This window comes from Gracilinanus agilis, chromosome 2 (genome assembly GCF_016433145.1).
Source record: "Gracilinanus agilis isolate LMUSP501 chromosome 2, AgileGrace, whole genome shotgun sequence".
In the NCBI taxonomy this organism is placed as follows: Eukaryota; Metazoa; Chordata; class Mammalia; order Didelphimorphia; family Didelphidae; genus Gracilinanus; species Gracilinanus agilis.
The window spans coordinates 190,086,109-190,106,461 of NC_058131.1; the positions used below are offsets into that span (position 1 = coordinate 190,086,109).

Genomic DNA, 20,353 nt, shown 5'->3' on the forward strand with positions numbered 1-20,353 from the left:
TTTCTGTTATTATAATCTAGTTAGTTCAGTTAATTCTAACTCAGAAGTTCTCAAATTCAGCACTTTCAGTGGCTAAAATACTTTGTATCAAATGGATTGTGATTTTTCAAAGAAGTTGAGTTCTGTTTTCATTCTTTAGATTTCTGTTGGCCTCTGGCTAAGTGAAATTGCCAGAAGGAAGGCACAAGCACTCTCTTTTCCTTTTTATTAACCAGTTGTTTTTTTTTAATATTGCATTATCTTCTTCAATGAACATTTCACACACTAATTGAAAAGGTGAAAATGTTAAAGACTTTTTTTAACAGAGTTCAGATACTGATGCGATTAGCAGCTTTGATCTTTCATTTGCCCTCATTTTTTTTTTACCACAATTACACTTCCTTCAATGGAACAATGAGCTCATGGAATGAGGTTCTGTCTCCAGCAATATAGCTGGCAACCTTCTTTGACTCCTCATCCTATGTCATCCTTGTCCAGTCCTGCCATAAATCTCCCATAGAGATTTTATCCACAATTCTGTAGGTACTCCTCTGGATCATTGAACATTTTATGGCATTACCTATTGTATCTATTAATCACAAAAAGAGTTATAATAATAATATAAATGAAGGAGAAGAAAGCCAGAGAGCTTGTTCTATAATCATCTCTAATACTTACTAGTCATTTGATTCGAGACAGATATTTTGACCTTTGTGGACCTCAGTTTCTTCATCTATAAAAGAATACTTTACTCTCTACCTTAAAAAATTAAAAAGTCATTATGAAGAAATTGCTTTTTAAACCTTTTAACACTATATTCAAAGATATTATCAAACATGTTATTATAATTTAAAATGGTGAGAGTCAGCTTGGTACAGTGATTAAGAATTAGCCTTCGAGTCAGGAAGACTTAAATTCAAGTCCTATCTCCAATCTGTTTCAGATATGTGACCATAGGTAAGTCACCTCCTATTATTTCTCTTACTGTTAAAGGTTCAGTTATGTATGAGTGATTATCTCCCTGAATAATCTATAATTTCCTTGAAAATAATTATCATTTCCTTCCTTCCTTCCTTCCTTCCTTCCTTCCTTCCTTCCTCAGAAACACCATCATTGCCTGGCAGATGAACTTAAATAGTTTAGAGGGAGCTAGGGAGTAAAGTGAATACAGTGCTGCACCTGGAATCAGGAAGACCTGATTTTTAAAATGATCTCAGATACTTACTAGCTATATGACCCTAGGCAAGTCACTTAACTTCTATCTGCCTCAGTTTCCTTACCTAAAAGTGGGGCTGATAATGACATCTATTTTGAAACATTGTTTTGAGGATCAAATTAGTTAATATTTGTAAAGTGCTTAGCAAACCTTAAAGGGCTATATGAATATTAGTCATTATTGCCATCATTATCATCACTCTGATTTGTTCTCCTTCAGTAGAGGAATTTTCTATAAAATTTTCTATTAAAAACAGGTCTAGACCACTATTCATGTAGAATTGTGGTTACTCTGCCCTCATATCTTAGACCTTCAGAATAACTTTCTCATGTTCAAGGTCTGTATCCATTCATTACCAGATCTCAGAAACCCACACTAATGTCTTTACATTTCATAATTATTTAGAGGACAAAGTTTTTAAGATCATAGGATCATATTTCTAGAACTGGTCAGAAACTTCTATTATAATATTCTAATTTTTTATCTAAAGAAACACACATGTAATAAGGTTAAATGACCTCACCCAGATATCAGAAATAGTTTTAAATTTAAAACCTTTACATTCAGATGATATAAGTTCAAATTCTTAGTCCAAATTCTAAATGCAAATTCAATTCTAATTCTCTCTAGAAGATATATGTTCTTCCAAATGTATCACAGGTCCCAAGCAAGCTATTTAGTGAAAATGTACAATAGCAAAACAGTTATTGGAACGGTTTCCATATAAATTTTCATCATGTTTATATATATACAAAGATATACATATATATGTCAGTGGAAAGCTTGGACACATAAAAGTCACATATATAAGAATAGACAGGTAGGGAATATATCGCCGTTGTATGAGTATGGAAGGGGTCATATACCAGGAAAACATTACTGTGACATTTTATGAAAGAGCAAACTACTGCAGTATCATCTGGTGGTATCTTTATGCAGTTTTCTCTATTCTTACTTACTACTGGTTACTGATCTCTTCTGGTCCTGTGCCTGGACTGCCATTTAAGTTGTAGATTATCACACCTTTTGTTCCCCACATTTCTGGTTTTCTTAGACTTTGCTGCTGTCCACTTGGTGTGCCATTCCACTGTCTCTGTCTCTTTTAAAAGGTATTGTCTGCTATCAGATTTTGGACTTCTACTCAGGACTACCTACTATTGATCTAAGTACTCATCTTACAAATTGTGATGATTATAAAGCCTCTCCCTGATTAAAGTAGTCTACAGCCCTGAACTACTATGACCCAATTAGCAAAAGCCAAGAAAAATCTTTCCAAACTAAGAAGGAAAGCAGCAAATGTAGTGGAATAAAGAAATGATTTGGAAGCAAAGGACCTTGGTTTGAATACCAGTTCTTTCACTTACTATCTGAATGACTTTGATCAAGTCACTTAGCCATCTGGGTCCCCATTCCTTCAAAAGTAATGATTAGAGGTCTCTTCTTGTTCTTTATTATCCTTCATTTTTCTTTAATTTTAACTTTTCCTGCTGAAATAGAAATCATATTCATTGGTTGCAAACAGATGTTTGAAAAAATCAGAAATTCTCAAGATTCTGTCCTTTTTAGGATGAAAATTAATTTAAAAAATGTTAATGAAGGAGATTAGTAGTTGTTCTCTACACATTTAGCCAGTGTTCTTTCTTTCATTAAGTATGTCTTACAACATACAACTCCCAACAGTTTCATACTCAGTTGTAATCAGGGTAAAAACCTTGCTGCCTCCATGGGGGGGAGGGGGTATATGTATGTGCGTATGCATAATATCAAAATCTCTAACACTGAAAAGCCCATATTTTTAAGTTAATAAAAGAAATACTTCTGAAATAATGTTTCCTTCTCACTCAAATTCCTTTAGACTTATATAAGCATGTAGTCCATGATTCACTCTCACCTTTTATTATCTCTCTTTCCTTGGAATTGCCCAGTGTTATTTTATGCCTATCTTGTCTACCAAAGACCTATCTATATTGGGGAAGAAAGAAGAAACCCCCCCAAAAAGCCTTGAAAAGACCCAGAGTAGCCAAAAAAAATAAAGATTTTTTTTTTTTTATCCTGAGCTGTGAAAATGACTTCTTTACCAAGATAGGAACTGGCTTAGCTTTGAAAGTTAAAATAGAGGGGTTAAAAACAGAGACAAGTACCATAAATCCATGTCATTTCTATCTGGGCTTGCTTCCTTTCATCAAAAGTGTCCCAGCATTTAATTCATGACAACTTTTATCTTAGCTTTTCTTTTAAGGTAACTCCAGCTTACTATGACTCACACATAGAAGATGATCACATTTGGGGAAGGCAACAGTAGGCACATTAAGTGTTTTCTTCATTCCAAAAAATCTTTTTTTCCCTAAAAACCTCTTAACAGGTAATATTAAAAGATCCGAAGAATATATGGTTTCAGTAAAGCAATTATATTCTGTCCATGAAGAAAGAACAAACTAAAAAAAGATTAAATATGAATATTCCAAGCTTGTGTTATATAATTTTTCCTGAGGAGGGGTTGGTTGGGGTAGAGAATATGTGTTAAACATAAAAAAGTAACATAGACTGTCAGCCTATTACTACCCTAACAAGTATATTTATTGTTTAAACTATAGCATAGCCTCAGGTTAGTACAGAAGTGAGGAAGAGAGGCATAATAGAAAGGGCCTCAGAATTTGGCATGAAAGGATCTAGATTTTACCCTTAGCTTTGTTACTTTCTGCTTGTGTTACTTTGGGCAAGGAACAACACATCTTTTGATCTATTTATTCCTAATGTATGGGTTGTTCTTGTTGATCTCTTAGGTTCTTGGTGACCTTCTACCTCTAAAATAATAAGGATTCATATTCAGATCCTATGAATCTGAAACAGTTGTTTTTTTTCTAATATATTTTCTAATATATTAATTTTACTCTCTCCCCAAAAGAGCATGAGTTAATTCTAAGTTAATTCAAAGAGCATAATTTAATTCTAACATCCATCAATGTATATCCTTTTAAGATACTTACTACCTCAGAATTAGACTTTACAAAAGAAAAAAGATTTGAAATATATATTTTTTTCACTTTCTTTAGAATTCATATAAAGTTCCTACATTTAAAAAAAAAAGATGCTCAAGTTTCTTTTTAAACTGCAATGCAAGTTACAGGAATATTGCTTTATATATCTTTCAGAATTGCCTTCTATGAAGTAAGGTATTCTGTTAAATTGAGGGGAAAAGAGACAATATATAACCTCTGGATTATAAATCATTAACATTTTCAGTAATAATAAAAATTTTAAATAGCATTCATGTAACAATGGAATTTTTGCAAAGGAATATATTTACTTCCAAAGGCATAATCACAAATATACAAACATACTGACCCTAATATGTTAAACATAATTCTCTTCTCCCTTCTCCTCTCATGTACCACCTCCTACTCTCTGGGTGGAGTAAGGTGATTAAGTTCATCAATTTGTCAATCAATTAAAAATACTTATTAAGCACCTGACATGTGCCAGGCACTGTGCTAAGGGTTGGCTTACAGCTTACCTTGGTTCCCTTAGAGCACAGTCCCCTTTCCATGTCCAAACTTCCCCCTGAGATTTGGGAACCAGTCATCCATCCTGTCTTCTCAGGGTTTCCATGCCAACCTTGTTGACTGTACTAGCCTGGCTTCAGACCCAGCTCCAGGTTGTCATGGCTTGAATTCCTCATCTGGCAGAGATCAGCTCTGGCAACTGAAATGGAGGACAAACATCACAGGACAGAAACATACACTCCAGGCCCATTTCTTGGTGAGCAAGAGAAAGTAAGTCCTTCGCTCCTCTCATTAGTCTCATTCATGTTCTCCAGACCGCAGCCAAAAAAGATGGAGGAACGCAAGAGCCACCAGCTGGGCCTCACCAGTTTTAAAGGCACAGGTAGCCAATCAGACGAGGATAATAGCCCATTCACATTGTAAGGGACATGGTGGGCTCCATGTTGGGCAAATTGAGCAAGCTCTAAGATGGATTACATTTAAATCATGTTTTATGATTTGCAAAGTTCTGTGTATATATTATCACATTTGATCTTCACAACTCTGTGATGTAGGCACTATTATTATCCCTATGTTATAGTTGAGAAAACCAAATATGAAAGGGATTATGTGACTTGCCCAGGATCATAGTTACTAAATCCAATGTTCTTATTCACTGTGTACCTATATATCTACATATACACATACATTTGTATGTGTGTATACATATATGTATAAATGTGCATATTTGTGTCTGTCTCTATCTCTGTGTGTATGAACATATGCACGTACAATATACCTACAAACTCACAATTCATTGTTTGCTTTCTCAAAATAACCATTGAAGCTGCAGAAATGGCCATAAAATGCTGCCTGTCCTTTGACCCAGCAATATCAGCTCTAAATAGGTCTGTCTCGTAAAGAGATGAAAAGAAAGAAGACTAGGACGCCCTCCTACAGAAATAGGTATGGCAGCTCTTTTTGTGGCAGCAAAGAACTAGGCACTGAAGGGATGCCCGTCCATTGGAGACTGGTTGAACAATTTGTGGTGTAAGATTGTAATAGAATACTATTCTGCCATAAGAAATAATGAGCAATATGATTACCAAAAAATCTGGAAAGATATAATGATCCTAGGGGGAACTTGTAGATGATGGTTGTACTGCCCCAGGAATCTTAGAGATGGAGGTGGGACATGATGAGAGGTTTTGAGGAAACCTCCCATCTGGATGCCAAGAGAGGCTTACTTAGCAGCAGCTTCAGTGGTCTTGCAGCTGCCTGAAACTGTAGGGAATCTACAGTTCAGTGATTTCCCGGGTTCCCACCTGACTAATGAGGAAGTCATTGTTTCTTCGATGAGTAATTCAATTGATTAATAACTTCAAGGATGATGAGTTGATTTCAATCTCTGACTGCGGTATGATGGATTCACTCAGAAGGTCAGTAATTGTGAAGGCATCTTCACCAGTGACCAGGTGGATCTCTACCTGACAACTTGCCAGGACTCTTAGGATAATCAGGTCAGCGATGGCTTTCTAATAACAACTCTTTAATGACAACTGATAAGGTAACGGAAAGGATTGGGGAAGTTGTAAAGGAGAGAGGGATGAAAGGAAAATCCTAAACTTTTATCTAAATATGTTGTTCATTATAAATCAGCAGGTATCTCGAAGCCTGCTTGGCCAGTTATTTGGCTAGGCCAAAGGCCTAACCCCAAAGCTTGAAGATTTCTCAGTCCACTAAGTCTTAGCTTTTATAGTTGATCTTCTGTCTGGTATTTATGCTGGTATTTTAGTGTTGATTTATAGTTGTTGTCAATAATGGTGTTGGATAGGGGGGCAGCTGGGTAGCTCAGTGGATTGAGAGCCAGGCCTAGAGATGGGAGGTCCTAGGTTCAAATCCGGCCTCAGACACTTCCCAGCTGTGTGACCCTGGACAAGTCACTTGACCCCCATTGCCCATCCTTACCACTCTTCCACCTAGGAGCCAATACACAGAAGTTAAAGGTTTAAAAAAAAAAATAATGGTGTTGGATGCTGGTGTACACAGAATTCCCTAACAGCAGTTTAGGCACTTAATCCTAGCTATGAGACGATCCTGAGATGACCCTTCCTCCCACCAATCTCCCTAGATTGAGATGATGCACTGATCTTTTCTGCTTTTATAGTCCCATCTCAACCGACTTTTGGTCTCATGCCAGCTCAAAATGCCCTCACTGCATTCTGTGTTCTGAGCAAGTAACTGGCACCGCTGCTTGGCCAATGTGCCTTCCTGCAAAAGTCTTTACAAAGACTTATATGAAGTGATGCCAAGTGAAGTGAGCAGAACCACTAGAGCATTGTACACAGTGATAGCAGTAAAGTATGATGATCAACTGCGAATGGCAACTATTATCAGCAATGCAAGGATCCAGGACAACTCTAAGGGACTCATGATGAAAAAGGCTTTATCCACTGCTATAGGAGGAATTGATAAAGTCTAAATGTAGATTGAAGCATGCCATTCTTTATTTCTTCCATAAATTTTTCCCGTGTAAGCAATATCTTCTTTCACATCATGATGAATATGGAAATGTATTGTATAATAATAATGTACAACCTAAAAAAGAAGAGAAAATAACCAAATAAAATATCACCACATGCAAATAGCTAAAGAATAATGTATTTTTCTAAAGGGCAGGGCTCATTTCATTATTGTTATTGTATATCTAGCACCTAGCAAAGTTTATAGGATATATAAGAAGTTCTTAAAAATGATTAATTTAATAAAAATGGTCTAGAACTCCAGAAAGCTGTCATTCACCAGAATCCTGCTTTGTACCAACATTTACTGTCTTCTTGTATCTTCAGCAATCATGTAGCCTTTTCAGCTGGTATTAGTAATCTAAGGATCAAAGAGAGTGTTCTGGGGATTTTTCTAAGTTTTTAATTTACTGGCTTAAAGAAGGTCAAAATATGGAGGAACTTCATGGTGCAAACATTGGCTTCTTTTCACCCCTTATCCCAGTTTAGCTCATGTCAACTATATATTTAACATCCTACCTTACTGAAATTAACATCTACAAAATCTTATACGTGGCCTTCTGGAAATCTTCTAATTCCTTGTTTTTTACAACACAATAATATTCCATTACATTAATGTTCCCTATCTTAGCTAATCACTGTCACAAATATTCTGTATTTCAAGTTTGGTTTTAATTTCTGCCTCCACAAAATGAGCTGCTGTAGGTATTTTTTTTTTTACTATAAAGAAGCTTTTCTTTCTTTGATCTCATTTGGGTATGTGTTAAGCAGTAGTATAAGATGCTTAAAGTTCCAAATTGCTTTCAGAATAATTGTAGCCATTCATAGGTCCACTAAAAGTGAATTCATGTAGCTGCTATAGCTGTTTTAGTTGTTTTTTATAGAGAAAACTTTTCTTTCTTTGATCTGTTTTGAATGTAAGCCAAGTAGTGGTATAACTGGTTCAAAAGACATGAGATAGTTAATAAATTTTTGCTTATGATTTCAGATTACTTTCAAGAATAATGATAACCATTCATAGGCCCACTAACAGTGAATCCATGTGGCTATTTTTTCATAGCTTCTGCAACATCTACCATTTTTCTTCTTTTTGTTTTTGTCATTATTTTATTCGAGTAGGTGTGAAATAAAATCTCAAAGTTGGTTTAATATTCATTTTTCTAATTACTAAATAATTTGGAGCATTTTTTTTCTACATGGCTATGCATAGTCTGGGATTTTCCTCTTGAGAATTGTCCATCCATATCTTTAGATCAATTGAAGAATGGATTTTTTTTCTTATAAACTTCAATCAGTTCCTTAACTGTTTTGAAAATGAGATATATACTATAAAAAATTTTCCCCACATAATTGTTTAACTTTTAATCTTAGCTTTTTAGATTTATCTGTACAAAAAGTTTTAATTTTGTGAAATCAAAGTTATCCATTTTATCATCTATATATATTCTTTTATATTCCTTATAAGTTGTTAAGTTTATTTTAAGGGGAAAATATCTTAGAATTTTGTAACTCATTATGACATAATCAATAATTATTTAGGAAACTATGCCCAGAATTACTTTATATGATCCCATCTGTTTGTCTGTTTTTTGTCACTTTCTATTGTAAAATGAAATATGACTAGTGCTTCTAAACTCAGTTTTAACACATTTTCTCCATGACTACAGTGAATCAAAATGATAAGGATTTCAACTGGAACAATAGTGTAGACATATACTTAAGATATTCAAGGGTTTGTGAGAGTCATTTTTATGATCTAAAATGTTCCAGAGAACAACTGTGAGAATTTGCAATTGTCCAACACTTCAGTTCTCTTTCTAAGGTAATAGCACTACCAGAATTGTGCAACAGAAATAATTGCTTTCTTTTTATGACAAAAATCTAGAGAAGTTCAGAATCACCAAAATCTCATATGAAGAAAAAAATACATAAGGAAAAAATGAGTAAACTATATTTTTTAACACATAAAATGAATACTCGAATTAAAAAAAAAAAGAATGAGTACATGTTTCACCACTAACATTGTTATAACCCTGAAGGTGTAAAAGCAATTTCTGACACCAACTTTAACATTTTTTGTTTGGGGGCTTTAATATCAGGCTTAGTATAAACCTTATTGCCATTGCTCTGGCAACATCCTCCTGCAACTCAAAATAAAAAGTAAAATAACATAGGCTTTATTTCAAAGAGCAAACTATAGTATTTCCCTCTGCATTGCTTAAAATTGTTTTTCTTATGTCTTGTTATTACTTTTGTAATCTGACCAACAATAATCCCAAGAGCTTGCTTTCTTTCTTTTTTAATTCCAAACTCTCAAAAAGAAAGAGTAGTGAGTAGGGAATTGGGGGAGAACACTTCCACTCTTAGACATTTAGCTTTTGATTTACTATTAATACTCCAATATATATGCCCTTGAGAACATCTCCTAAGGTGCCACTGTGAAATCTTCTGTCTTTTTGTATACTTTGCACTAAAATTATGCCAGTTATCTAGATATAACAAGTGATAATATCTAGCATTTATGTAGCACCTTAAAGTTTTTGAAATACTGCTCATGTGTTGTTTTTCTTGCAACTCTATGAAGTGGATACTACTATTTGCTGTGTGCTTTATTTTTTAATGTTTTTATTGATGTCCTTTGGTTGTTTTATTGGTTGTTTAATTTTCTTAAATCAGCATATCTTCCTCCATCATCACTTCCCTTTCACTTTTTCATGTCAAACTGATCCACTTTTTATAATATAGTAATATTTCAATACAATCATGTATCACTATTTATTTAATGACTTCCCAATTGATGGACATCTGTTTCTGATTCTTTGCTTTTACTAAAAGGGCTATTGTGAATATCTCAATTTATACAAATACTTTCTTAAACAATACAATATCAAAGACTTTCTTTTTATTTACATCATCCTAGGGTATAATGTTAGTATTAGAATCCCTGAGTTAAATAATGTTAGGGGTAAAAAAGGGTTTTGGATTGGATGAATATTAAAAGGTTTGGTCACCAGGGAACTGAATAATTATCAATTCCCAATTAAAGAATAACCTCAAGTCAAAATGACTTTCATGGAAGTTTATTTACAAATGAGAAGAGAGAGAGAAATTAAGAAATTTAGAGAAAGGATAAGGTAAGATAAATAACTGACAAACTAAATAATTTGCTTAGGTCCCTGGTTTAACCCAACCAGATCTATCTAGTACTTAATTGGAAAAAGGCTAAACCTTGAGTCGAGGGCTGAGGCCCAAAGGCCCAGGAGGCGTATGAAGCAAAAGTTTCAGTCACAGAGTCTCTTTTGAAAGGGAAGTTCCTTAAGAGAAGTTCAGAAAGATTCAGTCTTTACTCTTATTTCATGGAATTCCAAAGGAAAGATTTAAGAACAGTCTCACCAGCTCCAGAGCTCCTCTAAGTCCCAGTCACAAACCAGAAGTACTCCTTCAAGTCCTGTTCATGAACCAGAAGAGCCGCTGAGTTCACTGCACTCTCTTTTAAAGGAGCTTCTTTTGCATCACTTCCTGTGCCTTCCTCTTAGTTTACATGTCCAGTCACAACAGACACTTTCCTTAGGACTGCCCAGGAGGCAGTCAGTAAATTTTGATTTGTCACTCACTCTAACACACATGGGTCACAGACCACCCAACTTGTGAGTTAAGTGGAGATGTTTTCACCTTTGATGATTAAATCTAAAGATGGGCAGGGTAGCTTTAATCTAATTATCACAATAACAAAACATTTTAGTCACCTTATTTACATAATAACAAACTTGTGTTGATTTATAGCTCCTCCCACAATGCACTAGTGTACCCATTTTCCTATAACCTTACCAAATTTTAATATTTCTATCTTTTATCATCTTCAATAATTTGTAAGTTGAAATAATAAGGAAAAAAGACTTATACAAAAATATTCATAGCCTTGCTCTTTGTAGTAGCAAAAAATTGGAAAATTGAGAGAATATCCTTTGACTGGGAAATGGCTGAACCAATTGTGGTATCTGTTGGTGATGGAATACTATTGTGCTCAAAGGAATAAAGAACTGGAGGAATTCCATGTGAACTGGAATGACCTCCAGGAATTGATGCAGAGTGAAAGGAGGAGAACCAGGAGAATATTATACACAGAGACACTGTGGTGTAATTGAACATAACGGACTTCTCCACTAGCAGCAATGTAAAGATCCAGAGCAAGGCTGAAAGACTTACGAGAAAGAAAACTAGCCACATTCAGAGTAAGAACTGTGGGAGGAGAAACACAGAAGAAAAATAACTGCTTGAACACATGCACTGATGGGGATATTATTGGGGATGTAGGCACTAAACGATAACTCTAGTCCAACTACCAATAATATGGAATTAGGCTTTGATCAATGATATATGTAAAACCCAGTGGAATTGTGCATCTGCTAAGGGGGATTAGGGGGGCTTGGGGGATAAGGAAAAAACATGAAATATGTAACTAGGGGACAATATTCAAAAGAAAAATAAAAAAAATAATTTGCAAGTTGTGCAATGAAACCTCAAGGTTGTTTTGACTTGCATTTCTCCTATTTGTAATTTGGTGAATTCTTTGATATGGTTCTGTGGTGATTATAAATATCTTCATTTTACTGGTAAGGAAACTGAGGTTGAGAAAGGTTAAAAAACTTGCCCAAATTTATACAGCTAGTAAGAATCTGAAGTGAGACTTGAGCTCAGATATTCCTGGTGCCAAGTTTAGTGATCCTACACACAGCCACCTGGCTACCTAATATTACTAATATCATATAAAGTGAATTACTTGAATACTTGATCAACAGCTGATTTTTAAGTTTTTAAATATACATATTGTAATGAGGAAATAGCATTTTACATATAAAATATGTATATATTGCATATCTATATACAAAACAGGAAAGCCTGAATTTATTCTGTTTTTAAATAAGAAAGTTCAAAATTCTGAAGGAAATGGAATCAGTGGTTTAAGTGTAAAAGTCTGGGTCTGAGGCAAAATGAATCTGGCTATGTACCTTCAGGATTTGGTGATTTTTTTCCAAGGCCAAAACTTTCCTTCCAACAGCTTTCAGTAACATCCCAAGGCCCTATCACTTTCCTCTTCTTTTCTGGAAAGCTGTAGATAATTAAATTATACATTTATTATATATTTTAAATTATGTTATATTAAATTAACTGAAAACTGACATTGATACTTGCTCTTTAAAATCTCCAAATCATTTTATATGTACTATCTCCTTTGGGACACAGACCAATCCTGTGAGGTGGGTACTACAGGCATTATTATTCCCATTTCAAAGATAATGAAACTAAAGTTCAAAGAGATAACTTGCTTTAGTTCCATACTAAGTGTCAGGCACAGGACTTTTCTCCACATCTTCCTAACTTAGAGTATACGTTTGTTTTTACACTATTACTTCCTGCTTCTCATAGTTGGTATCTCAGAGGTTTTAAATTGAGGAGTCTATATAGCATACATTTTAACACATAGATATTATATATCTGCATACAGGTATATATGCATGCTTACATATATATATGTATATATATGCATATGTATATAAATACCCCCATACATGCATACATCCAATCTTAATTGATGTCTTATTCTTTGGTACCATTAAAGTACCTGCCTAAAAAAATGACCATACAGATGTGTTTATAAGAATCATTTCGAAAGAGTACATGCTGAAATTTGGAATCAGAAGATCTGGTATTTCAGCCATTTTAATCATTACTCATTAGTGTTCTCTGTATCTCAGTTTCCTTAGCTTTCAGATATGGGCGTTCAAAATAGTGATATATAAAACCCTTCAAGCTCTAGATCCCACAACTATTTGGCAGTTTTTCTTTTCATGTATGGAAGACTTTTACTTGACAGATCACATTAACTATATCCAACAGGGATATGAGACAGCTCTTTTCCTTTAAATTGCCAAAGCATTAAGGGACCATTCTCAGAGTATCAGAGTATCAGGCCTGAATATAATGGTAATTATATGTTATTTCTTTTTTTAAAAAATATAATTAGAAATTCTGGAGCATCTGAAAATAAATGGAACAGAGGAATAGATATCTGAAATAAAATCATCATTCTGTCATCATTTTATAAATGATCAAAAGATAAAAAGAATTCTAAATTTGATAATTTTTTTTCCTTTTGAATTGGATCTATAATTTCAGCTGAGTTTGGAAGTTTCTGGTGAGAAGTGTTCTAAACAGTGCAGTTCACACTTTCTCTGCAATAGTATGGATTTAGAGAGTTTGCTGGGCACTTATAGGTTAAGTAAGTTCCCTAAGGTCACAGAAGCCAGGCTGTATCAGGGCAGGACTTGAGCACAAGCCCTCCTGACTCCGAGGTGAAGGTGAGATCATTATTCACTACCTAAAGTTGCCTCACATGAGAACTTGACACTATCAAGTCAAGTAAACAAGCATTTATTAATCACCTATTGTATGAGTGGTACATTTTTATTCTATTAGGAATGCATGTAATTAAAAGCTGTGTCAGAAAGGATGAATGTGTGTGTGTGTGTGTGTGTGTGTGTGTGTGTGTGTGTGTGTGTGTGTGTTTTGGGTAAGAGAGAAAAAAATAAAATTTTCACAAGATAATGACATAGAAGACAGATTATTGAGTTTTAGCCTCATCCTACTCTGACTCAAAAGGGCAGAACTGGGAGCAATGAGTGAAAGTTTCAGAAAGAAAATAGAAGCTTGATTTAAGGAGGAAAATCAGTTATAATTAGCAGAAGCTAAATGGGCTTCCTCTGGATGTAATTTATTTTTCATATTAGGTATTCCCTGGAAACACAGATGATAATAGGATAAAACATGGAGAACTTGGAGAGACCTTAGAGAGCATTTAGTCCATTTTATACAATTTAGCTCAATTACACCCTTTCCTTCTCATGTTCAACTGTCCTGAAATTTCTACCATTTGTGTTATCATTGTAGATATGATGAAATACGTAGATCTGAGGTAGGCCACTGAAGACTGATTAAATTATACTTAGGCCTTTTTTCTTTTAAGAATGTTTTAATTATATTTTTCTCAATTACACATGAAAACAGTTTTTACTATTTTGTAATTGAGTTCCAAACTCAATCCCTCCCTTTCCTAACCCCTTCTTGAGAAGACAAGCCCTTTAATATAAGAATAGACATGTGCAATCTTGCAAAACAGATTTCCATATTAGCCATGTTGCAAAAGAAAACAAGAAAAGTATTCTTTAACCTGCATTCAGACTCCATCACTTTTTTCTCTGGAGGTGGTTAACATTTTTCAACATGTTTTTTTATCATTATATTGTATACATTTGTATATGTATATAGAATAGTATATATGTATACATTGTATGTATATATATGCTATATATAGTATCATTATATTGCTAATAATAGCTAAGTCCTTCACAGCTGATCATTGTACAGTATTTCTGTGTACAGTGATCTGACTTTGCTCACTTTCAATATGTCATTTCATATATTTTCCTGTTTTCCTGAAATAATCCAGCTTGTGATTTCTTATAACACAATACTATTACATCTCAAACATATACCACAACTTGGTCAGTCATCTCCCAATTGATGGGCATGCTTTTAATTTCCATTTCATAGTTACCACAAAAAGAACTGTTATAACAATTTTTGTGCATATAAGATCTTTTTTCTTTGATCTTTTAAAGATACAGACCTAGTCATGGTCTTGCTGGATTAAAGGTTTTATAGTCTTTTGGCCATAGCTCATAATTGTACTCAAAAATAGTTAGATCGACTTCCAATTTGCATTTCTCTAAACAGCTGTGATTGAGAGTATATTTTCATAAGATAACAGATAACTTTGATTTCTTCTTCTAAGAATTGCCTGTTCATATCCCTTGACCATTTTATCAATTGGGCAATGATTTATATTCATATAAATCTGACTCTGTTTTCTGTATATTTGGGAAATAAGACATTTATCAGAAAGCTTTGCTGTAATCTTGTCCCACTTCCTGCCATTTCCTACCTTCCCTCTAATATTAGCTGCATTTGTTCAGACACTTTTATATTTCATGTAATCAAAATTATCCATTTTATATCTTGTGGTGATCAATATCTCTTATTTGGTCATAAATTTTTCCCTTTCCTATAGATATGACGGGAAAAGTATTTCATAGAATAATTTGCTTATATCACTATTTCTATGTGTCCATTTTGACTTTATTTCGATATACAATGTGATATCTGTTGATCTGTACCTAGTTTCTGCCAAACTGCTTTCCAGTTTCCCCAATAATCTATTTCACTGATCTACCACTCTCTTTCTTGACTTGAACCAGATTGTTGATGATAACTTTTTTTTAAATTTTTAATTTTGAAACCTGGTACTGCAAAACTACTTTTATTTATATTTTTAATCAATTTCCTTGATATTCTATTGTTCTTCCAGATAAATTTGTTAGTATTTTTTCTGGTTCCATGAAATATTTTGGTTGTCTGACTGACATGGTTTGAATTAAAAATTAATTTAGGTAAAGTTGGCATTTATATTATATTGGTTCCACCTATCCATGAGTAATTAATATTCATTCACTTATTTAGATCTGAGTTTACTTGTGTGAAAAGTGTTTTGTAATTGTTCATAGAGTTCCTAGGTTTGTATTGGTAGGCAGAATCCCAAATATTTTATCTTGTCTACAATTATTTTATATGGATTTTTTCTTTCTGCCTCTTTCTGCTGAATTTGATTATTAATAAATAGAAATGCTGATAATTTATGTGGGTTTTAAACTTTTATGAAGTTGTTTTTTCAATAGTTTTTCAGCTGACTTCTAGAATTCTATAAGTATACTATCATATCATCTGCAAAGAGTTATAGTTTTGTTTTCTCATTGACTCTTCTAATTCTTTTGTTTTATTTTCTCTCATTGCAATAGTGAGGGTTTCTAGTACAATACTGAATAATACTGGTGATAATGGGCATTCTTGATTCACTACAGATCTTATTGGGAAGAGTTGTAGTTTATCCTTATTATTAATAATGATTATGCTTGGTTTTAGATAGATATTATTTATCATTTTAAGTAAAGCTTCATTTATTCTTATACCTTCTCATGTTTTTAATGGGAATGAATATTGTATTTTGTCAAAAACTTTTTATTCCTCTTTTGAGATATTCATATGATTTTTTTTGTTCATGTTGTTGATATGGTCAGTTATGCTGATAGTTTTCCTAATACTAAACAAAATCTGCATTCTTGGTATAAATCTCACTTGATCATGGTGTATGATCTTTGTGATATATTGCTATAATCTCCTTGCTAGTATTTTATTTAACATTTTTGCTTCAGTGTCCATTATGGATGATGACCTATAGTTGTTTTTTTTTTCCTATTTATATTCTTCCTGGTTTAGGTATTAGCACCATATTTGTTTTATGGAAGGAATTTGGAAGGTCTCCTTTGCATTTTTTTTCAAATAGTTTATATGCTATTAAAATTAATTTGTCTTTAAATATTTGGTATAATTTACTTATGAATTCATCTGTTCCTAGTTTTTCCTTAGGGAGGTCATTTATTGCTATTCAATTTCTTTTTCCAAGTTGGCATAATTTAAGTATTTTATTTCCTTTTCTGTTAATATGGGGAAGTTTATAATTTTTGTAAATATTCATCCATTTCACTTTGTAGTTAGATTTATTGGTATATAAGTGGGCAAAATAGCTAGTAATTGCTTTAGTTTCATCTTCATTAGTGATATATTTATCCTTTCCATTTTCCCCACTATATAGATGTTACTTGGTCTTCTTTCTTAAGTTTTAGCCAAATTATGTGATGATTTATCTTTTGTCCTCTCCCCCTGGCCCAAGCTCCTAGTTTTACTTATTAGTTCAATGGTTTCTTCCTTTCAATTTTATTAATCTCTTTAATTTTCAGAATTTCCAATATGGTGTTTAATTGGTGATTTTAATTTGTCCAATTTGTTGATTTGCCCTTTCTCTATTTTATTGATATAACCATTTAAAGATATAAATTTTCCCCTAAGTATTGCTTTTGTTGCATTCATTAAATTTTGGTATATTGCCACATTGTCAATATTTTTAATGAAAAATTTTTTATTGCAATGATTTGTTCTTTGACCCACTCATTCCTTAAGATTAGATTATTTAGTTTTCAATTATTATTATTTTTTATTTTTTATTTTAAACCCTTAACTTCTGTGTATTGGCTCCAAGGCAGAAGAGTGGTAAGGGTGCGCAATGGGGGTCAAGTGACTTGACCAGGGTAATACAGCCAGGGAGTGTCTGACGCCAGATTTGAACCTAGGACCTCCTGTCTCTAGGCCTGACTCTCAATCCACTGTGCTACCCAGCTGCCCCCTTAATTAATTTTTAAACTATGTGTCCATGGCTCTTGGTTGATTATAATTTGTATTGTATTATCAGCTAGAAAATATACATTTCATATTTTGCTTTTAAGCAGTTGTTTGTGAGCTTTTTGTGCCCTAAAACATGATCAATTTTTGTGAAGGTGCCATTTACCTTTTTTAAAAAACATATTCCCTTTTATTGCCTTTCTCCATTCTCTGGATCTCTATTAAATCTAATCTATATCTTTTCCAAAGTAGTTTTTCTTTTTTTTGTTATCTAATTCTGAAGGGAGAAGGTTGAGGTTTTACTAACTACTTCCTCCTATAACTAATTTACTTTTTCCTTTAAGAATGTAGATAATCTGCCATTTGGTGCTTATATTTTTAATATTGATAATGTAGTTTCAGTGCTGATCTTTTTAAATTGGGTCTGCTTTTGCTTTTGCTTTGTCTGAGATCATGCTTGCTACCCCTGCTTTCCTTACTTCAGTTGAAGTATAATAGATTTGACTTTAACAGAATTATTGTTACTCTTTGTGTGTATGTCTCTGTTTTAAATGTGTTTATTATAAACCACATTTAACAGGATTCATAGTTATGATTACTAATTGTTTATTTCCCACTATCCTATCCACTCTCTCCTAACACTCTTTCTCTCTTGTTTCTTCTTAAAATGAGTTTGTTTTCGTTAAAATTAGTGTTTTCATTTTCCCTGCCTCTATTGTAACTTTCTATGGGCAGGATAGTTTTATGTTGTTAGCTTATATTTAAAGCCTATTTCTGACTTGTAACTTTATGTTAAAGTTCAGCTCTGTTCCTGGAATTGAGAGAACACAATTCCAAGCTTCAGGATTTTTGTGCAACTGTTTTCAGGTTTAATTCTTGGGGGTCTGAAAGTTTTCAGTTCTTCTAAGGCAGTGTGGTCTCAGGAGAGGTGTGGACATTGCTCTCTGGGATTATGCTTTCGCTGTAAGCAGTCCCCTCTTCTCTGAAACTGTGACCAGGGCTCATGCTCTCCTGTGACTTAGATCACTTTTGTTCCTTCTGGCCCTATAAATGCAGCTCAGTCAAGCGATAGTGCTCTTCTCAACCCTGATTCAGCGTATCCTATTCTCTCATAAGGGACCATAAACATTCCTCTGTGTCCTGGAACTGTGATCAGGGCTCCTTTTCCCCTATACCACAAGCTCCAGTGCTCTGTGTTCCTTTTTGCCCTGAGACCTCAACCCAAAACTCTATATTGGCAATCCAGGAGGGTCTTGCACTGAGTACCAACAAAAGATCTTCTGTAATCTCCTTTTCTCTGACCCCCCTACCTACCCTAGAGCCCATGTGTTCCCAAAGTGACTGCCCCCAAGTCAACCTGTGCTAAACTCCTTGGGCCTAACACCACCTTGTTGAGACTCATTTTCCTTAGTAAAATTCTAAGTTGTCCAGGGGTTGAAAATTTTCTTACTTCCAAACTTGTTATTTCAGGCACTACAGAATTCAATTTGAGGCATTATTTTAAAGTTTTTTGAAGGGGAACATGAGAAAATTGAAGTGAATTTCTATAACTGCTTTTTTTTGGCTTAGTCCTCTTTTTAGGTTTGTTCTCTTATTATAACAACACCGATTTTAAAAATCATATTAATAAATTTATAACTAGCACTTGGAGTTCCTAACAGGGTAAATTTGTTTTGTGTTCTCTCTAACCCAAAATATTACTTAAAATTTTGTATTTGTTAGATGAACTCTTACTAATGATTCAGAGGACTATTAAATAGATATGTTTTGATTGTCAAAATTGATTTTTAATTCATTTGCCAATTTAAAAGGGAGCAAAAAGGAGCATTGATTTTATCTCTTTTTTTTTTTTCACCATTAGAACAGAACAAAACGAAGAAATATGTAACTTACTGAATGGATTTCTGGGGAAGACAGCCCACTTTTACATTCTTATAAATGAAGAGTTGCTTCAACACTCTAAAAAATGTTGCAACAAAGAAGTGTTGATATGTGTTCCAATAAATTTAGCAAATATGATTCAAATAAATTTATCTTTTAACTAACTTTTCTTTCCAGCATCTATTGCATCTACTTGCAATGACCCTGGTATGCCTCAAAATGGTACCCGCTATGGAGATAGTAGAGAACCTGGAGATACCATAACTTTCCAATGCGATCCTGGATATCAACTTCAAGGACAGGCTAAAATCACTTGTGTGCAACTGAATAACCGATTCTTCTGGCAGCCAGACCCTCCTACATGTATAGGTAAGTACTCTGTAAGGAAAAGAAGAAAAATAAGCACCAAACCTTTAATTTAGGAAAAATATGAAGATTTCTATTAAAATTATTAAGCTATGCTTCAAAAATGTTGCAAAAAAATTGTTGCAAAACTATGCTTTACAATCACCTGAATCTCTGAAACTTGCTACTCGAGACTCTTAAAATTTTCTGAACGTTTTATGTTATTTTCTATAGAAGGTTCTATAGTAGAATAAGCATAATAAGATTTAGAGTTCTAATCTTGGTTCTGTCCCATTCTCTTTCTGTGACCTTGAATAGGTCACCTTCCTTTTCTGGATCTGTATTTCTTTATCTATAGCAAGAGAGATCTGTATGAAATGATCCAGAAAGTCCCTTTTAGATCTAAATTCTAAAATAATAATAATAAAGAAAATTAACATAAAACTTTATATATTTTTTCTCATCTTGTATCGCAATATGATAGATAAATACTGAAGGTATGAGGATTCCTGATATAAAAAAAGAGAATCAAGTCTTAAAAATATTAGTTGTATTAAAATGAAAAAATGATAAAGGCT

At 33.6% G+C, this 20,353-nt stretch overlaps 1 protein-coding gene across 1 annotated transcript in view; it reads left to right on the forward strand.

The window, feature by feature from the left end:
* Nucleotides 1-20,353, forward strand: part of CSMD1 (CUB and Sushi multiple domains 1) — a 2,120,031-nt gene that overhangs the window by 1,689,467 nt on the left and 410,211 nt on the right. The window contains exon 28 of the mRNA XM_044659558.1: nt 19,608-19,799. Within this exon, the coding sequence (XP_044515493.1) occupies nt 19,608-19,799 (192 nt within the window). The remainder of the gene's footprint in view (nt 1-19,607; nt 19,800-20,353) is intronic.